We start from the raw sequence: 17111 nt of genomic DNA, 5'->3' as shown, positions 1-17111 counted from the left end.
GAAGCTCTTTATCTGATCTTCAATTCTGAATGATAGCTTTGCTGGATAAAGTAATCTTGGTTGTAGGTTGGTATTCATCACTTTGAATATTTCTTGCCACTCCCTTCTGGCCTGCATAGTTTCTGTTGAGAAATCAGCTGACAGTCATATGGGTACTCCCTTGTAGGTAACTGACTGTCTTTCTCTTGCTGCTTTTAAGATTCTCTCTCTGTCTTTTGCTCTTGGCATTTTAATTGTGATGTGTCTTGGTGTGGTCCTCTTTGGATTCCTTTTGTTTGGGGTTCTCTGCGATTCCTGGACTTGTAAGTCTATTTCTTTCATCAGGTAGGGGAAGTTTTCTGTCATTATTTCTTCAAATAGGTTTTCAATATCTTGCGCTCTCTCTTCTTCTGGCACCCCTATAATTCGGATGTTGGTACGTTTGAAGTTGTCCCAGAGGCTCCTTACACTATCTTCATATTTTTGGATTCTTTTTTCTTTTTGTTTTTCCTGTTGGGTGTTTTTTGCTTCTTCGTATTTCAGATCTTTGACTTGATTCTTGCGATCCTCTTGTCTGCTGTTGGAAGTCTGTATAATATTCTTTATTTTAGTCAGTGTATGCTTAATTTCTAGTTGGTCCTTTTTCACAACCCCTAGGTCTCACTAGACTTATTGAGGATCTCAAATTTATCGGTGGTCTCACTAGATTTCTTGAGTGTCTCACTAAGTTTATCGGCAGTTTCTAGAAAATTCTTGAAAAACCTTAAAAGTGTGGTTTTGAACTCTATATCCAGTAGTTTGCTTTCCTCCATTTCTGTCGTTTGTGACCTGTTTCTTTGTCTCCGCATTTTTTATGCTTCCCTGTGTTGATAGAGTGGCTTTGTGTGCTAGGTAGGTGTCCTATAGGGCCCAGTGGCTCAGCCTCCCCAATTACCCGAGGTGGACACTCTTGGTGCACCCCCTTGTGGGCTTTGTGCACAGTCTTGTAGTTAAGCCTTGATTGTTGTAGGTATCACTGGGAGGAATTGACCTCCAGGCCAATTGGAGGTGAGAATCAGCTGTGTCTGCAGTGGGAGAACTTCTGTGCTGGAGACACCCTTCTGGGGCAAGACTTGCTTCAGTGGGCTTTGGTGCTCACTGAGTCTGCCCCCTGAGTGTGTCCCTTATGGATCTGAGGAGTTGTAATCTGGATGGTCCCACTCTGACCACTGGGTACACTGGCTCTTGGATCTAAGGAGGTGCTAATTTCACCTCTGCCTGAGGCTACCCAGCAGGAGCTCAGCTGTGAAGGAATGCAAGCTGCTGTGGGGCCTTGGACCAGCTGCAGTTGGTTAGGTAATTTTCAGATTGCAAAGTGTCAGGCCTTTCATATGCAAAAGCTGGCGCACAGCTTGGGCGGGGCGGGGTCCCAGGGGATCAACAGGGCGTAGCAAGCAGCTATGGCTGCTCCTCCGTCCTGCCCTAAGAGGCCCCGCTTCTCAGTGTCCCGGTAATCGCTGCAAGCACCTCTGAGAGAAAGCCGCCCTCAAGTTCCGACCGATGCCAGGCAGTCTAGCCTCTTCCCTTATGAGTCTGGGTCCCCAGAGACTCGCCCGGAACTGGAGTTCAGAGCAGTCAGGAGCTTGAGACTCCCTCCCGATTGAAAAAGACAACCGTGTCCTCAGCCGCCAGCCCTTTCCGCGTGCGCCTCCGTACCTCTGCATTTTACTTCCACACTGCACCTCCTCTGAGTCTCGGTATGCTTTTCTCTTCCCTTCTAGTTGTAGAATTTCCACTCAGCCAGCCTTCCTGTGGTTCTGGATGATGTCTTATCTTTTAGTTGTATTTTTGAAGTGGTTGTGCGAGGCAACCACATTTCCAGTGTTTATCTATGCCACCATCTTGGTTTCCCTGGACCACAGTTTTTTAAAAGGGGTTTTGAAAAGAAATAAAACCTTTGACATGAGATGCCACTATTATTACTACCAAAATCAATACAAAGTCTTATTGTTAAAGAATAGACCCAAATTATTCTATTTTAATTTTCCGAACATAGCATGAGTTACCTGAAAAATGAAAATGTTAAACATGATTGAGTTTTGTAGTTTTTCTAACAGGTTGTAAAGTATGTAAATAATTTCTCCCTCAAATTGCTGATTTGCCATTTTAGAGTCATAAATCTCATGGCCCTGGACGTTTTCATGGGTTAGTGTAGTTATTTCTTTTTTAAAATATATTTTATTAATTTTTACAGAGAGGAAGGGTGAGGAATAGAGAGCTAGAAACATTGATGAGAGAGAAACATCATTCAGCTGCCTCCTGCACACCCCCCACTGGGGATGTGCCCGAAACCAAGGTACATGCGCTTGACCAGAATCGAACCTGGGACCTTTCAGTCCACTGGCTGACGCTCTATCCACTGAGCCAAACCGATTAGGGCGGGAAGTTATTTCTTAGATAAAATGCCGTAAAGGGAAAACTTTTATAAGGACATTGCTTAGAAATATTTTAAAAAGTTATCCTCAATATTAATATTTTCACATTAACATAGTATTGATCTTTATTTTGAAAAAGTTTACTAGGTGAAGCATTTGGTCAGAATTAAGGAAGTCAACACTCAAAAGTACTTAAAGATTTTTTAGCAAAATCAATGTCATACCCTGAAACACAGTATTTTGAGCTTTAAGAATAGTTATATAATTAAGGTGGTTAATAAACAATTTGAGAGACTCCATTATATTAGTTTTTGAGTTGCATTTTTGTTTTCTGCTTTTGTCATTTAAAATTACTCATTGGATAAATTCTCTAATTTTATGTATGATAGATCTGTGTTAAATGTAACTGATGGATTGTGATCATATCACAGATCTTAACCACCCTTCTCAGTAGAGAAATTATTCTATAATTTCTTATTTTATAAAGTAATACTGACGAGGGTTAGTTGCCCTTTATTTTAGTCCTATGGGGTTTTTTTTTGTTTTGTTTTCAGTATTTTCTCATTCATACCAGAGGAGAAAAGTTTCGTTTTCATTGAATATTCTTTTTGAAAACTTGCTCCATGTTGAACTGATAAAATGGGTTAAAGATAGAAAACATACAAAAATTTTGAAAATTTAGGCTTTTGACATTGATTTTAAAGAAAATGTATCAAAGTTTTGTTTTGTTTTCTTTCCTTCCAGGTTTATGGTTGGCTGTGGAAGATGTGATGACTGGTTTCACGGTGATTGTGTCGGGTTAAGTCTTTCTCAAGCACAGCAAATGGGAGAGGAAGACAAAGAATATGTGTGTGTGAAATGTTGTGCTGAAGAAGATAAAAAGACTGAAGTAACAGATCCAGATATTTTGGAAAACCAAGCTAAAGTTGAAGTCCATACTGAAGATAAAACAATGGACTATGAAAAGCTTGGATTATCAAAGCACACATCAACAAATGACAAAACCAAATGTACAGATGATACAGTGAAGCACAAGGTCAAAATTTTAAAACGGGTGAGCTGCTCGCTAATGTGTTCTGTTATCTTAAGAAATTTGTGTAGGCTGATAATTAGAATTTGAAATTTCTCCTTAGGTTTTATTGTTCTAGTGTACATTTTCAAACTTATCTACACTAATAGAAGAGAAATATGCAAATTGTGTCACGCCACTACACCCACCAGCCAATCAGAGTGACTATGCAAATTAACCCAACAAAGATGGAGATTAATTTGCATATGCAGGCACGGAGCGGAGTGGAGACTGAAGACTGAAGAGGCTTGGCTTCTCTGCTGCGGCCGGACCAAAGGCCTGGGTTCCGGGTGGCGGAGGAAAACAGGTGCCAGCAGCCAGGGGAAGGAAGGCCTATTGCTCGAATCTTCGTGCAATGGGCTTCTAGTCCTATCCCATATAATAAAAGGGTAATATGCAAATAGACTGAACGGCAGAACAACCGAACAAAGTGTAATATGCTAATGATATGCTAAGGCTGCTCAACTGTTCGCTGTGATGTGCACTGACCACCAGGGGGCAGTCAACTCGTCGACTAGTTGCTATGACATGCACTGACCACTGGGGGACAGATGCTCTGACTGGTATGTTAGCTTGCTGCTGGGGTCTGGCTGATCGGGACTGAGTGAGATGGGCCGGACACACCCTGGAACCTTCCCGAGGTCCCTCCCCGGCCCGATAGTGCACTGGTGGGGTCCCTCAGCCTGGTCTGCACCCTCTCGCAATCCAGGACCCCTCGGGGGATGTCTGAGAGCTGGTTTCAACCCATTCCCACAGGCCACTCCCGTTGGGAGGGCGCCAGACGCAGGGCTCATGGCTGGCAAGCGCTGCAGCAGTGCGAGCCTTTCCTGATTGGGACTGATTGGATGCGAGCCCGTGGCAGGCACAGTGGGGCTGGGATGAGTGGGAGCGGCAGGTAGGAGCTGCAGATGGCATTGGACTGTGGGTTTTGGCCCAATCCCTGCAGGCCACCCAGAGGGAACCCACCCGTGCACAAATTCGTGCACTGGGCCCCTAGTTTTTCTATAAGAGTGGATGGATTTTTATGTAACATACAGATTTTATTTATTTTTGCTATTTCTAATCTCTAGTTTGGTACTTGGATTTTCTGTGTAGGATGTGTGTGTGTGATCTTGTATTATTAACTGTAAATTGTGCTTACTGATAAAATTTCTTTACAAAGCTTTTCAGCCCAGCTGGCATAGCTTAGTGGTTGAGCATCGACCTATGAACCAGAAGGTCACGGTTTGATTCCTCGTTGAGGCACATGCCCAGGATTTGGGATCGATCCTTAATGTGGGGCATGCAGGAGGCAGCTGATCAAGGATTCTCTCTCATCATTCTCTCTCATATCTCTCTCCCTTTTTTTCTGAAATGAATAAAAAAATTTTAAAAAGTTTTTCGGTTCGCAAATGTCTATTAATCCTTAAACTACGTTTGGTATTATTATTTCCAAATGGAAGAGTTTTATTTTTTTCTCTGTAAGGAAAAGTAATCAATTTGTCTTACCTTTGTCCTAGTATTTGCTTGGAACCCTCACCTCATAATTTTTCATTTAAAATGTGGACTCTTTAAAAAAGTTGTCAGTTTTCCCTCATTCTTATATTTTTAACTACCTTCTAAAAGTATTTTGTAAATAGATATTTAAAGATATGTAGTCAATTACAGGAGCAATGTATAAATTTTCTGTGTCTACCTTTTTACTACTGTTTATTTTTCTAATTGATTTGTCGTCGTTATTATAGATAGTGCTAGGGAGGAAACATAGTGGCAATGAACGTACATGGAGAGTTAAGTATAATCAAAAGACAATGAACATGAATCGTAGAGTTGGAAGGAATCTTGGAAATCTTTTAGTCCTACCATTCAGATTTAAGAGCATGCGCATATTTTCTCCAAAATCTCTATTACTTACAAATTCAGTTCTTTCAGACACTCCTTATATGACAAATCGGGATTAAGTTCCAGTTTGCCAAATCCTTGTATCCACTGTGTTCTGTCTGCCAAGACTTTTTGGAATCTGATTATGTCCTTCTGATATATGCTGTTTCTTTATTGATCTGATTAGCACCAAAGTAATTGATAATACAGAACTGAAAGCTCCATTGAGAAGAATTTATAGCACACCTTTGGAAAACTTCTTTTGTCATCAACTATACTCATCACTTCTTGGGTACAATTTCTTGGCCATTTAGAAATATGGCTCATTGTTTTGTCATTTAGCTGAGTTGTCTCCATCTTGTCTAAAATGACATTTAAAAAAACATTAACATTGTAAATGGTTTGAGAAACCCCCCATTTCCAGAAAAAGACCTAGTCTGATTTTGTAAATGCATGTGCTATCCGAGTGATAACTGCTTCCTTTTTGATGAACCGTTGAATCTTATTTAGACTTGTCTGCTTTTAGTTTATGAAGTCTGCTCTTTAAAAATCACTTGTTACCCCTAGATTTTTATGTTAAACCATTTATTGAGTTTCTATTGTATGCCAAGCCTGCTACTAGACTTTGGTTTATAGCACTGTTTGAAATATATTCCTGCTCTCAAGTAAATCTATTTGAGGAAGCAGAAAGTAAATAAATAAAATTAGAAGATTCCTAGTCTGGAGAAAATCAGTTTTTGTATGTACTCTATGACTTTATGTCTATATACAGTGTTCTTCTCCATGTTTTTTATTTACTATTTTTTATTTTATTTGTATCAGAGAAGGGAGAGGGAAAGAGAAAAAAAACCACAATGATGAGAGAGAATCATCAATCGACTGCCTCCTGCATGCCCTACACCCACACCGGGAACCAAGTCCACAAACTGGGGATATGCCCTGACCAGGAATTGAACTGTGACCTCCTGGTTCACAGGTTGACGCTCAACCACTGAGCCATGCAGGCCGGGCTTCCCTGTCTTTTAAACACTAGTGTGATGTGACTGATTTCTCCCAGGGTTCTCAGAATGCCAGTTTCACCACCAGCTGTGGGTTATATTAGGATAAGAGTAGCAGGTATCCTGAAGGTTTGTTCTACCTTATGGGAGTTAAAATTGCCACAATTAGTACACTGAGAACTTAACTGATAACACTTACTATTAGATGAATAGAACTTCATTTGTTTTAGAAAATAGTGAAAAATATAATACCTGTTTCTCCACAATTTTTCCCTCCATTTCCCATATCCACAGGCAACTAAGAGAACTATTTCTATCTTATATCTCTAATTTTCTTTCTAATGTTATTGGGAATGTGATCTCTATTTTTTAGTTCTCCTTTATATAAAAGAACTAAATAGTCTAGTATGTGTTCTGTAGAAAACAGATGCTTAACAAATGGATTTTGAATGAAAGGCTGATTCTCCTTTTTGCTAATTGAGTTATTTTTTGTGCATCTTTTAAAATCCCTTTAAACAGTTACTGGGCCAAAGAATAGAAAATGTTTGATATTGTTATAGGTTGTAATACTAATAAGGTTTAATTTTTTCATCTATATCTCTTGAGGCTTGAGTTATATTTAAAGATAGTGTAGAAATTTTAATTCTAGTAATTAAATACTTTTTTTTTTTTTTTTCAGGAATCTGGTGAAGGTAAAAACTCATCAGACTGTAGAGATAGTGAAATGAAAAAATGGCAGCTAGCTCCTCTTCGAAAGATGGGACAACCAATTTTACCTCGGAGATCCTCAGACGAAAAAAGTGAAAAAATACCAAAAGATTCCACAACCGTTATTTGCACAGGGGAAAAAGCTTCAAAACCAGGTAGTGAGATTAATAGAAATTATTATATACTAATGTATTTATATTTTATTTCATATACTATCAGTTAAAATATTTAGGGAAATTAAAAAATTTTAACATTTTAATGTTTTGGTGATTAACCTTACTTGAAATTAAAAACCATTACTTTAAATTCTGGGGAAGTACTAATGAATTTAAGGTGCAGCTCCTTCCCTCATGGCACTTAAATACCAATGGGAGAAGACAGACAAGAAAATGGTATGCTATTTAACAGAATTTAGACACTATGAAGAAAAGGTAGAGTAATGGGATAGAGAATCACAGTATTTATCAGTGGATAGTAATTTAAAGTCCAAACTTAGATATATACAGATAGAGTTCAATAATGAAGAGACAGAAGCACAGCCCTTGGAGAGCATCTACATTTAGAAGTTGGGAAGAAGAGACAGTTGGCCTGAGTGAGATAAGAGAAGTAAGAGACCATGGTGGCCTGGAAGCAAGATGAAGTTTGATACAGGAAGAAATAATCAACCATGTCAAATGCTGTCTGGTCTGGACATTTAATAAGATGGACATAGATTAAGTATGTGGTTTAGTGACATAAGAGATTATTGGTAACCTTGATTAGAATGATTTTGGTGGAGCAGTGGGAACAGAAACCAATTGTAGTGGCTTATGGAAGAATGGAAAGTGAAGAACAAGGTGATTACAGATAACTCTTTCAAGGAATTTTGCTTTTAAAGGGAACAGATAGTGTGCTAACTAGAAGTGGATATGGGATCTAGCACTTTTTATTTTATTTTTATTTATTTTTAAAAAATCTTTTTTATTGAAGTATTACCTGTGTTCCCTTTTTGTCCCATTGAACTCATAGCCTGCCCCAGGACTTTTTTTTTTTTTAAAGGAGATATAGACAGAGCATTAATGGCAATGATCCCTTGACAGAGAGAATTTGGTGATATAGGAGAGATTATGTGATGGATGAAGTTAAAAAATCCATGAGATGAGGGGGTGGGATTCACATTGAAGTGTTAGGTCATAGAAAAGGAAGATGGTATATGATAGGGAGGACAGATACAGGTTGATTTAGTTATGGGAAGATGTGATAGCTGACATTTTTCTGTTTTCTCAGTAAAAATATGAAGTGAGAAAATCAAATGTGGTTGAAGGTGAGGAAAATGGTTGTTTGAGAAGAGAGGAGAACACGAGTAAATTTGATGTTTTGAAAGTAGGAGAGGAAATTTTCTAAGAAAATTTAACAAGACTAAGGCAATAGATTGAGTTATCTACTTAAGATTTGTGGCTTATAAATTTAAAGTGAGACCTGTCCACACCAGAGCTTATTTTTTTCCAGTTATCTTAAGCTGTTCGTAGGCTATTCAGTGTTGTGATTTTGCCAATGCAGAGGTTTAAAGGAGAGAGAATAAAGGCATTAAGTATACAAAGGAGTGGTAATAGTGTTGGACTGTTTAATCAAAGTTGGTTATGTGGGAAAGTGAGGGCATAGACCAGTAATGGCGAACCTTTTGAGCTTGGCGTGTCAGCATTTTGAAAAACCTTAACTTAACTCTGGTGCCGTGTCACATATAGAAATTTTTTGACATTTGCAACCATAGTAAAACAAAGACTTATATTTTTGATATTTATTTTATATATTTAAATGCCATTTAACAAAGAAAAATCAACCAAAAAATGAGTTCGTGTGTCACCTCTGACACGCGTGTCATAGGTTCGTCATCACTGGCATAGACGATAAAAAGGATAGGTTTAAGAATGAGGAAGGAGATTTTAGAATAAATAAGTTGGTGTGATAGGAGGTCAGAGTAGTGGAATGTTTGACATTTTTTGGAGATGCACAGGAATTAGTAATGAATTAGTAATGGTGGATTGGAAAATCATTTGAAAAGCTTAACATTCAAATTATAATATCAATCAAGTACGTTTGTTTGTTTTTAAAATATATTTTATTGATTTTTTTTACAGAGAGGAAGGGAGAGAGAGAGTCAGAAACATCAATGAGAGAGAAACATCGATCAGCGGCCTCCTGCACACCCCTCACTGGGGATGTGCCTGCAACCAAGGTACATGCCCTTGACTGGAATCAAACCTGGGACCTTTCAGTCCGAAGGCCGACGCTCTATCCACTGAGCCAAACCGGTTAGGGCCAAGTATGTTTGTTTTAAAACCAGAGGAGGTTCATGAATTTTGTGGTAGTAGTAAGATCATTACATTATTTGCTCTCTTAATAAGTTCAGGCCACATTTTCTAAATAGTTTTTTAAAAGTTAATGCATATATGTGAAAAGTAACTAGCTTTAAAAGCCATTATTTAAAATGGAAAAGAGGCTATATCATTTTTTAGCTTTAGGGCCATGTGTTAGTCACTTAATTTCTAATTAAAATTTTTTTAAACGAGGTATAACTGGCACAGCATTATATTAGTGTTAGCTGTACAGCATAATGATTTAATATTTCTGTATATTATGAAATGATCACCACAGTAAGTCTACTTAACATCTGTCACCATATATAGATTTAGAATGTCAAGAATATTTCAATACGGAGTAGTTAGAAATAAGTAGTCATTTTTAATCAGCCAGTTTTATAAATTTACGTCTGTATTAAATATGTTTTTAGAAACAATGTAATGTGTTTTTATATTTATTTAAATTAGGTGCTCATGAGAAGCAAGAGGTAAAAAAGAAGAAGATTGAAAAAGGAGCGCCTAATGTGCATCCTCCTGCTGCCCCTGCTGCCAAGCCCTCTGCAGATCAGATCCGACAGAGTGTCAGACACTCTCTCAAAGACATTCTGATGAAAAGGTAACACACATTACTGTTGTGGAAGATTGAATAATACGTGCTTCTTGTATTTGAAAAATAATTAAATTGTTCTAATTTTAAGACTTACAGATTCAAATTTGAAGGTACCAGAGGAAAAGGCAGCAAAAGTTGCCACAAAAATTGAAAAAGAGCTATTCTCTTTTTTTCGGGACACAGATGCTAAATATAAGAACAAATATAGAAGTTTGATGTTCAACCTGAAAGATCCTAAAAACAATGTAAGTGTGTTTTGTTCATGTTCATAGATACTTATGCTTTCTACTTTACTGAATGCATAAGGATTTAAGATTGTAATACAGTAAATCTATAATTTCTTGGAGTGAGACCATGGAATTTTAATAGTCTTTTGCTTCTGGATTGAATTCTGCTTAGTGGTGACTAGTATTATAGAATGAGTCTATTAAAATATAAAATACTATATCTGTCTTAACTTGATTTATGTGAATTTTCTTTCCTTTATGTTCCTTGTTCAGTCCAGTTGGTTAAAAAGAATTCATATGTATTCTTCAAAAATGATTAAGCTAAAATTGACAATACTATTTAATACTTCTAATTTAAATCAGAAAATAACTGCATTCCTTAAAATAAATTGCATTTAGATAAAAAAAAACTATTTTAAGACATTTTTATTACATTAAATATAACTTTAGTTCTAAATATCTTTTAGCAGGGGAGTAAACATTCACAATGAAAACTTTCTTGAGATTTCTTGTTTGTGATTAGGAATCTAAAAGCTCTGTGTGTGTGTGTGTGTGTGTGTGTGTGTGTAGATGCAAATGCCTTGCATATTTGGTTAAATTTGACAAAGCTTTCACATAAGTAATAGCAGTTTTTCAGTTTGCATACCTATATTTGCTATAGTATGTGATTTAAGTATTTTCTTGAAATATTCTAACAGCTACTTAAGAGAATTCTACAATGTAGAATCTCTCTTTATGGTGCGGTGGTCGGCAAACTACGGCTCGCGAGCCACATGCGGCTCTTTGGCCCCTTGAGTGTGGCTCTTCCACAAAATACCGACTTCTGTGCATGGGCCACGAAGTTTCAATCGCACTGTACATGCGCGCCCGCACGTGGTATTTTGTGGAAGAGCCACACTCAAGGGGCCAAACAGCCGCATGTGACTTGCGAGCCGCAGTTTGCCGACCACTGGCTAGGGGATCTATTACTTTTTGAATTGTATAATCTGGAAGTTTTTCTTCAATAAGAAATTAGTTCCTTTAGGTTTCTTTTTTTCAGTTGGTTCTTCCCTCTGGAATTCCTACAGGCCTGTTAAGATTTAAACATATGCAATCTTAAAAATATGAAAGACATCATATTTAGTAAAGCTCTTTTATGTAGTACTTTGTCTGTTATGACAGTGTGTCCTTGGGAAGACATAATACAGCTTTGGGATAGATGCTGTAATGTTTCCAGTGTACGTGCTTCTGCATCATGTGTTGCTTTTTATGAGATGTGTATTTTGCTGCCTTCGATAAGTTTTTAGGCTACAAGGCTGTCTTTTAATCTTATAGTAGGCAATATGTAAATTATAAAACATTTATAAATCAGTTTTCAAAAATTGCATCTTATTTATTACAAGTTTCTGGATAGCCGCTTTTTTTTCTTCTGAAAATGTTTTTCTCCCCTTCCCATTTTAAAATACTTCCAGATATTATTTAAAAAAGTACTGAAAGGAGAAGTAACCCCTGATCATCTTATAAGAATGAGTCCAGAAGAACTAGCTTCGAAAGAGTTAGCTGCTTGGAGACGAAGAGAAAACAGACATGTAAGATTACTTATGAATATGTGTTTGACTATATTAAAGTCTATATTTTTTAAGCCTTCTAGTTGTTTAGCCTTGTTCTTAAATGCTATCTTTTATTTTTCTTGATCTCTGCTGCTTTTTCTCATTTTCTCAAGTTTTCAGGTTACATAAATACTTTGTGTTTTATTATATAATTTGTAAAGCAGAAGGTGGGAAAATAGGTGCATCTTAATCACATCTTGACTTTTCAGAAGCCCAGTTTGAAAGTATTATGAGTATTAGTAATTTGGAGAGCCAGATTTAATTCAGAATGAAAATTTTGTAGGTTTATAATCCCCATTTGAAGTTTCAAATGCCAAAAGATCTGAAAAAGTGTTTTTTCCTGTAACAAATTTACTGATAAAACTGACCTGAATTGCCATGTCTTAATGTATTCACAGAAATGTTGTGTATTTAATTAAGTAGCACTAACTGGAGTGTTATGTAACATATACAGTATGTGCACCATATTGCATTTTTAAAACTAAAAAATTCTAAAAGTCACTGATGCTAAGAGTTTTTAGTTGAAGTTTGTGAACTTGAAATACCTTTAAAGATTTAAGTGAGTATGTATGTGACTTGAGGTATGAGGTAACCCATCATCCACTATTTTATTACAATGGCCTCAGAACATGAGCCCTTTATTCTAGAAAATACTGGTTACTTATAATTCATATTAACTCTACATAATTTACCTGATTCTTCATAATATTTATCTGCATCTTAGGTATTAAGTTTCCAAGTAGATCTTCTGCCACTCTAGTTTGAAGTACCAAAGGTCTTGATTTCATATATTATACTTTTTCACATATTTTTTTAAATTAAATCTTTATTGTTCAGATTATTACAGTTGTTCCTCTTTTTCCCCCCCATAGCTCCCCTCCACCCGGTTCCCACCCCACCCTCTGCCCTTACCCCCCCCTCCACTGTCCTCATCCATACGTGTACGATTTTTGTCCAGTCTCTTCCCGCATGCCCCACACCCCTTCCCCCCCGCCCCCCAGAATAGTCAGTCCACTCCCTTTCTATGCCCCTGATTCTATTATAATCACCAGTTTATTCTGTTCATCAGAGTATTTATTCACTTGATTTTTAGATTCACTTGTTGATAGATGTGTATTTGTTGTTCATAATTTGTATCTGTACCTTTTTCTCCTCCTCCTCCTCCTCCTTCTCCCCCCCTCCCCCTTTCTTCTTCTTCTTCTTCTTTTGGTGGTGATGAACTCCTTGAGCTTTTTCTTATCTGTGAAGCTCTTTATCTGACCTTCAATTCTGAATGATAGCTTTGCTGGGTAAAGTAATCTTGGTTGTAGATTCTTGGTATTCATCACTTTGAATATTTCTTGCCACTCCCTTCTGGCCTGCAAAGTTTCTGTTGAGAAATCAGCTGACAGTCATATGGGTACTCCCTTGTAGGTAACTGACTTTTTTTCTCTTGCTGCTTTTAAGATTCTCTCTCTGTCTTTTACCCTTGGCATTTTAATTGTGATGTGTCTTGGTGTGGTCCTCTTTGGATTCCTTTTGTTTGGGGTTCTCTGCACTTCCTGAACTTGTAAGTCTATTTCTTTCACCAGGTGGGGGAAGTTTTCTGTCATTATTTCTTCAAATAGGTTTTCAATATCTTGCGCTCTCTCTTCTTCTGGCACCCCCATAATTCGGATGTTGGTACGTTTGAAGTTGTCCCAGAGGCTCCTTACACTATCTTCATATTTTTGGATTCTTTTTTCTTTTTGTTTTTCCTGTTGGGTGTTTTTTGCTTCTTCGTATTTCAAATCTTTGACTTGATTCTTGTGATCCTCTAGTCTGCTGTTGGATCTCTGTATAATATTCTTTATTTCAGTCAGTGTATGCTTAATTTCTAGTTGGTCCTTTTTCATATCCTCAAGGGTCTCACTAGATTTATCGAGGATCTCACAAAATTTATCGGCGGTTTCTAGAAAAACCTTAAAAGTGTGGTTTTGAACTCTACATCCAGTAGTTTGCTTTCCTCCATTTCTGCCATTTGTGACCTGTTTCTTTGTCTCCGCATTTTTTATGCTTCCCTGTGTTGATAGAGTGGCTTTGTGTGCTAGGTAGGTGTCCTATAGGGCCCAGTGGCTCAGCCTCCCCAATTACCTGAGGTGGACACTCTTGGTGCACCCCCTTGTGGGCTTTGTGCACAGTCTTGTAGTTAAGCCTTGATTGTTGTAGGTATCACTGGGAGGAATTGACCTCCAGGCCAATTGGCTGTGAGAATCAGCTGTGTCTGCAGTGGGAGAACTTCTGTGCTGGAGACACCCTTCTGGGGCAAGACTTGTTTCAGTGGGGCTTTGGTGCTCACTGAGTCTGCCCCCTGAGTGTGTTCCTTATGGATCTGAGGAGTTGTAATCTGGATGGTCCCACTCTGACCACTGGGTACACTGGCTCTTGGATCTCTAAGGAGGTGCTAATTTAGCCTCTGCCTGAGGCTACCCAGCAGGAGCTATGGAGAGATCTGCAGATTCCTCTTCTTTGTTTGGGGTTTGGAGGTGCCCAGATGAGGCCCAGCTGTGAAGCAATGCAAGCTGCTGTGGGGCCTTGGGCCTTCTTTTGGATGTTCTGGGTCTCTCTGTCCCAGCTGCAGTTTGTTAGGTATTTTTAGATTGCAAAGGGCCAGGCCATTCATATGCAAAAGCCTCTCCGAATAGCTTGGGTGGGGCAGGGTCTCAGGGAATCAATAGTGGGGTGGAACAAACAGCTATGGCTGATCCTCAGCCCTGCCCTAAGAGGCCCTGGGTCTCAGTGTCCCGCAGTAATTGCTGCAGGCACCTCTGAGAGAAAACCGCCCTCGAGTTCCGCCCAATGCCAGACAGTCCAGTTTCTCCCTGTACGAGTCTGGGACCCCAGAGACTCGCCTGGAACTGGAGTTCAGAGCAGTCGGGAGCTTGAAATTTCCTCCCGGTTGAAAAAGACAACCATGTCCTCAGTTGCCAGCCCTTTCCACGTGCGCCTCCATACCTCTGCACTTTACTTCCGCACCTCCTCTGAATCTCAGTGTGCTTTTCTCTTTCCTTCTAGTTGTAGAATTTCCACTCAGCCAGTCTTCCAATGGTTCTGGATGATGTCCGTTTTGTCTTTTAGTTGTATTTTTGAAGTGGTTGTACGAGGCAGCAATTTCCGGTCTTTACCTACGCCGCCATCTTGGTTTCATCTGCTTTTTCACATATTTCTTTACTTTCAGACTGTGTAATTTCTCCTGTTATTTTACTTAAAATTTTTTTTTTTTTAATTTAGTGAGAGAGAGGAAGGGAGAAGGAGAGACACACACACACATCAATAAGAGAGAACCATCAGCTGGCTGCCTCCTGCATGCCACCTCCTGGGGATCAAACTCCTAACCTGGGCACATGCCCTTACCAGGAATTGAACCGGCAACCTCTTGGTGCATGGTACAACACTCAACCAATGGAGCCACGCCAGCCAGGGCTGTTTTATTTTTTATTTTTTGAAAATAGTATCTCCTCTTCTTATTCTCCATATCCCAAATATGCACATGCCTTTCTTCTTTGAAACTGGGCTCTAAGTATCATCTGCAGTAAAGACCAGCTTTTTTATCTTTAGGCCTTATACCTGATTTCTTTCTTTAAATGATGATTTGTATTAAACTAAGGTGAGGTAAATAACCGGACCCATCTTTACCTTCCTTAACCTCTTGCATTCTCATCTACCTTTTACTAGTTCTTGTTACACTTCTTTATTATGTTTTATTGCTGAGCTTTATTTTTTTAAAAATATTTTCTGTTAGACCATAGAGATGATTGAGAAAGAGCAGAGAGAAGTGGAAAGACGACCAATCACAAAAATCACTCATAAGGGTGAAATAGAAATTGAGAGTGATGCTCCAATGAAAGAACAGGAAGCAGCCATGGAGATTCAGGTAAAGATAATAAAAATGTTGTGTTGTATAGTGCTCAAAGCATACAGATTCAGAAAAGGTTTCTTTGCCTAATGTTCTTAAAGTAGAAAGAAGAATCTTAAAAAATTTATATATTTTAAAATAGCCTATTTTTTTGGTTTAAAGGATTTCTGGGAGTGTTTAAAGTATTGTTTCTCTGTATGTAGTGGATAGACTATCTGCATTATGGGCAGCTATTAAGCAGTTGTTAAAATGTATATTCCTGGGGTCTTCATGACGTAATGATTTCCTTAGTAGGCCTTGACATGTGTAAGTGCTTCTTAGGCAGACTGTAGTTTGAGAGCTGGTGAAGCTCCTTATTGATAAACTAGAGGCCTGGTGCACAAAAATTTGTGCACTTGGGGGGCGGGGTCCCTCAGCCCAGCCTGTGCCCTCTCGCAGTCTGGGACCCCTCGGGGGATGACCACCTGCTGGCTTAGGCCTGCTCCCCGGGGGATTGGGCCTAAGATGGCAGTCAGACATCCCTCTGGCAACCCGCCAGCCCTCGGGGGATGTCCACTTGCCAGCGGGGAGCAGACCTAAGCTGTAGTCAGACATCCTTAGCGCTGCTGAGGAGGCAGGAGAGGCTCCCACCACCACCGCTGTACTGGCAGCCCTCAGCCTGGCTTGTGGCTGAGCAGAGCTCCCCCATGTGGGAGCGACTAACCACCAGAGGGCAGCTCCTGCATCGAGCGTCTGCCCCCTGGTGGTCAGTGTGTGTCATAGTGACCAATCATTCCCAGTCTTTCTGCTGTTAGGGTCAGTTTGCATATTACCCTTTTACTTTATAGGATAGAGGCCTGGTGCAGGGGTGGGGGCCGGCTGGTTTGCCTTGAAGGGTGTCCCGGATCATGGGAGGGGTCCCGCTTGGGTGCCTGGCCAGCCTGGGTGAGCGGCTGATGGCTGTCTACAGCTGGTCACACCCCCTTTAGGGTGGGGGTCCCCACTGGGGTGCCTGGCCAGTCTGGGTGAGGGGCTGAGGGCTGTTTTCAGGCTGGCTGGGACTGAAGCTCCCAGCCTCTACTTTTTTTCTTTTCTTTTTTTTTCTGGGATTTATTTACCTTCTATACTTGAAACATTGTTGCCGACACTGGCGCTCCCAGCTCTGAGGCCACAGCCACTGAAAGCAGGTATCTGGGGTTTGTTTAGCTTCTATAATTGAAACATTATTGCTTTTGGGCTCAGAGCCGGGCTGTGGCAGGCAGGGAACCTTGGCTTCCTCCATCACTGGAGCAAGCAAGCCTCATGTTCGCTTCAGCTGCATGGCTGCCGGCCGCCATCTTTGTTGGCAGTTAATTTGCATATTGCCCTGATTAGCCAATGGGAAGCATAGCAGAGGTACGGTTAATTACCCTTTTTGTCTTTTATTAGATAGGAGGATATTAGAAAATAATATGAAATCTTGTTA

General features: G+C 39.4%; 1 protein-coding gene across 7 annotated transcripts in view; it reads left to right on the top strand.

Moving 5' to 3' along the window:
• The window catches only part of PHF3 (PHD finger protein 3), a 93299-nt gene that overhangs the window by 62860 nt on the left and 13328 nt on the right, over positions 1–17111 (top strand). For all 7 annotated transcript variants that reach the window (XM_070418321.1, XM_070418322.1, XM_070418319.1 and 4 more), the window contains 6 exons: positions 3138–3447; positions 7000–7183; positions 9836–9983; positions 10066–10222; positions 11656–11772; positions 15554–15685. In XM_070418321.1, coding sequence (XP_070274422.1) covers positions 3138–3447; positions 7000–7183; positions 9836–9983; positions 10066–10222; positions 11656–11772; positions 15554–15685 — 1048 coding nt within the window. The remainder of the gene's footprint in view (positions 1–3137; positions 3448–6999; positions 7184–9835; positions 9984–10065; positions 10223–11655; positions 11773–15553; positions 15686–17111) is intronic.

The sequence above is a fragment of the Myotis yumanensis genome, unplaced genomic scaffold (genome assembly GCF_028538775.1).
Source record: "Myotis yumanensis isolate MYYU_CA2020_CCGP unplaced genomic scaffold, mMyoYum1.0.hap1 SCAF_6, whole genome shotgun sequence".
NCBI classification, from domain to species: Eukaryota; Metazoa; Chordata; class Mammalia; order Chiroptera; family Vespertilionidae; genus Myotis; species Myotis yumanensis.
Note: the sequence above shows the minus strand (reverse complement) of the source record. Positions and strands in the feature narration are given on the sequence as shown.